Source organism: Triticum urartu, chromosome 3A (assembly GCF_056163025.1).
Source record: "Triticum urartu cultivar PI428250 chromosome 3A, HENAU_Tu73, whole genome shotgun sequence".
NCBI lineage: Eukaryota > Viridiplantae > Streptophyta > Magnoliopsida > Poales > Poaceae > Triticum > Triticum urartu.
In genome coordinates, this window is record NC_141875.1 from 23,673,128 (window position 1) to 23,676,860 (window position 3,733).

A 3,733-nucleotide genomic window follows, 5' to 3' on the forward strand; every position below is an offset into this window, starting at 1 on the left:
AGGACTTTGTTCATGTTCATGAGTGTGATAAAATTTTGAAAAAATATTTCAAACTTCCCGGTCATATTACGTATCATATTTTGAAAAAAATTCCCCAAAAAAATATTATTTTTTGAAACCAATTTTTTTCTGTTACTAGTGGCGCACTTAGTAAATGGTGCGCCACTAGTAAGTTTGAATTTTTTTTTTCATTCCCCCCCTTCTAGATCTTAATAGCCCCGTATCTTTCGTTCTGTTAGGTATTTGATGATTTTGAAGATTTTGAAGATGTTAAAACTAGTAATGGCGCACTGTCCACTGGTGCGTCATTACTAACAATTTTGTTTTTTAAAACTACTAATGGCGCACGGTGGGTGTGGTGCGCCATTACTATGTCAACTAGTAATGGCGCACTATCCCATGCTGTGCCATTACTAATATTTTTTTTCAAAACTACTAATGGCGCATCACACACCAAGTGCGCCACTGCTATATAGCAGTGGCGCACCACATACACGGTGCGCCATTAATGTCCATATCATCTATAGCACTTTTCCTAGTAGTGAATGCTCAAACCAAACCTCATCCCTATCAAGAGTAAGAATGCTTGTTGCTTCAAAACTCATCTCCCCAAACTTCGCCGGCGAGACAGTGGAAATGCTTGCCTCCCTTATGCCTGCCGCCATATTGATCGGTGGAGTGGAGGGAAATCCTGGTGTCTTCGCCCCAAGTAGTAGTTTAAATTAGGTTTTTTTAGTCCTTACAAGTGCGGCGCTCGGGTGGAATGACAACGCTTTTTCTTTGACTTTGACTTCTGGGCTCCAATCCTCTTCGAGCTCGTCCATCTGGTGTAGATACCTACTGCCTCCCTGCGGTGGCGAGGTTAGGGTTTCTTGACGTGCATGTGCGATGGCGAGGTTAGGGTTTCTTGACGTGCATGTGCGATGGCGAGATTTGGTGTTAGTTGCTTTAGATCTATTTAAGGGTTTAACAACGATGACTACGGCTCCAGGACGTTGGTCTTTATGGACACATGCACGAAGACTTTCCAGCTGTCATCCACAAGGTCGAGCTGGGTCGAGGGTGTCGACAACGGTGCATAGGCGGGTCGCTCTGACGGTGGTGTAAGACCTCGAAGTAATGCTTTGTACTTTTGATAAATTTTTATAATAGATCTGGGACTTTATCAGGAAAAAATGGATTTCATATATTTGTGATTCTTTTTGGTTGTGCAATGTAGAGGTGGAAGGCGTCCGCGCCTCCGCATCTGTTCACAACACTCTAATTATATGCATGTGAAAATTAAAGTAGCGAGGAGTCGAGGATTAGTGTGTTTTTCTGCTGCGTGCGGTCCGTTTCATCCCAGGCATCGACATCACGTACGCGTCGAGGAGACGTACGTATAGCTCATCTCAGGCATCGACATCAAGTTAAGTGTTACGATAGCCTTGTCGCATCCGTGTCCGTCTAGGTTTCCTTTTTTTCTTTTTTTTTTTTGCGAAACTCTAGGTGACTCCCTGGTCAGTGCTGAGATATACTTAGACCCTGTTCGGCAGGCGTCCACTCCCTACTTTTCAACTCCGAGGTTCATCCAGAGGCGGAGCGCACGAAGCGGCATTTTTCCAACTCTGAAAAAGTGGCCTACAAGCCACTCCGCTCTGCTGTGGGAGAGGCGCGAAGCCAACGCGTTCGGTGCACTCCGCAGCTACTCCAGCCGCTTCAGAAGCTGAGCTGCGGAGCGGACGCTTGCCGAACAGGCACTTATATACCTCGTGTGCACGGGTGTGCGCCGCCCAAAGGAAGCGATGGGATATACGGAGCCAGAAGATGGAGCAGGCGGACCACGGCGACCTGGCGGCGCTCCTGCCAGAGGACGTGCTCGCCGACGTGCTCCGTCGCGTGGCGGCGCCGCGCTGGCTGGCCCTGTCGCGCTGCGTCAGCAAGGCGTCGCGAGCCATCATCAACGCCGAGACCCTCCTGCGCACAGAGCTCCCGTTCAGCGGCTTCTTCATCACCTTCCAGGAGCTCTGTTTACCCGAGTTCTTCTCCCGCCCCTTGTCACCGCTTGGTCGGCCAGCAATCAGAGGCAAGCTCGATTTCCTACCCACAGCCATTAAAGTTCGCCCCGATGAGTGGAGGTTGGACGGCGACTACTACATCCAGGATCACTGCAATGGACTCCTCTTGCTGGTCGGCTACGTGGTTAACCCGGCCACGCGCCGCTGGAACTCTCTGCCCTCATGCCCGCGCAGTCATACTACAGCCGGGGGAATCGTCCGTGGTATTTTCTCCGATCATTACTATCTGGCCATTGATCCCACGGTGTCATCCCACTACCAGGTGTTTCAGATCCCTTATTTGTGTTGGACGGACCAATTCAGTTTTACCCTAATGAAAGCATTATCCACACATATGTATTCCAAAATTTTCTTGCCAATGATTTGATTTTGCAGAATATCTTTGTCTGAAGATAAGTACAATGTGATTAAGCCACCACTGGGTGTTGGACGGACCAATTACATAGGATTATCAGAGAAAGGAGTGTACCACGCGGCATTTGTTAGGAATCACATTCGCATCAATATACTGAATGAATCATGCGGCCAGTTAGAATGGATATTAAAGCACGACTATGACCTCAAGCCCATGCAAGTGTTTGATCGCCAAGTTCATGGACCCTGGATCTTAGAAGACATTAACTATGGAATCTTTCGTTCCCATCTTCCAAATATCAACAAGGAAGAAGTAATCGAAGAGAAATTTGAATGGAACTCCGACGATGATGATTTCCATGAGAATGTTGACATGGTTGAAGTGCACCATCGCCGTCCATATTTTGAGATCGAGATACTTGGATTTCACCCATACAAAGAGATTCTCTTTTTGAGTAGGTCAGAGAGCTGCAAATTAAATGCAATGGCGTTTGCCTATCATTTGAATAGCTTCAAGGTTGAAAGTTTAGGTAGCATATACCCAACGGGTTACAAATATTTCGATTCCGGTCTTCCTAATGACGATCGGGAGATAGATTCTTTTCCATACACACCATGTTATTGGATCGAAGAGATACCATGAAGAGTGAATTAATCCAGAGAGCCGTCTCTAACATATGATCATATATTATCAAGTAGCTCGCTAGATTTTCTGTTTGAATCATGCAAGTGGTGTAGAAGTGCATGCTCTAGCCAATGCAACCAAAAAACCGATCTGATAGAAAAGACTAGGCATCACATTATACGTCAACACTACCCCTCACGTGTGGCTCCCTTAGGCCTAAACGTGGATCGAAAGTGGGCTGCAATTTAATTGCGCCAGCCGGGTCTTGAACTCAAAACCTCTTGGCTCCGATAGCATGTATAGTCGAGGCCGTGGGCTGCTCATTGTAAATATATACGTGCGTTTATCCACCCAAATCAATTGAGAGTTGCATTGCCAAACAATATGGTATCAGTTTCCCTCACACGATCCTCTTCCTAAAGCTTCTGCCCCTGCCGCCGCCGCATCACCGCCGCCGCCGCCCCCTAGCTGCACCGCTGCCGCACCTTCCTCCTGCCGCCGCTGCCTCCCTACAGCCGCCGAACCCTCCTTTCTCCCTCACACACCTAGCCACCTCCCTCCATCGCCATGGCCTCACCCGGTTCATCTGCCTCCGGTTCCACCATCCCCAACCCATTCGCCGGACCTGATCCCATTCTCATCCGCGATCTTGACATCCACCATCGTGTCCTTGTGTGTCTTGACTACTCCACCTCCA

General features: G+C 48.1%; 1 protein-coding gene across 1 annotated transcript; it reads left to right on the forward strand.

Moving 5' to 3' along the window:
• Positions 1-1,582: 1,582 nt before the first annotated feature.
• Positions 1,583-3,054, forward strand: LOC147978030 (uncharacterized). The gene is made up of 2 exons (XM_087514623.1): positions 1,583-2,339; positions 2,433-3,054. Exons 1-2 carry the CDS (start codon positions 1,807-1,809, stop codon positions 3,052-3,054), a joined length of 1,155 nt encoding a protein of 384 aa, XP_087370749.1. The 5' UTR covers positions 1,583-1,806.
• Positions 3,055-3,733: the final 679 nt, after the last annotated feature.

What these genes read in the sequence shown, in the direction of transcription:
- LOC147978030 (XM_087514623.1), top strand. Translation starts at nt 1,807, where the DNA reads ATGGAGCAGGCGGACCACGGCGACCTGGCGGCGCTCCTGCCAGAGGAC. An exon ending in GTGTTTCAGATCCCTTATTT is followed by an intron (nt 2,340 to 2,432) that starts GTGTTGGACGGA and finishes TTGATTTTGCAG; the next exon opens with AATATCTTTGTCTGAAGATA.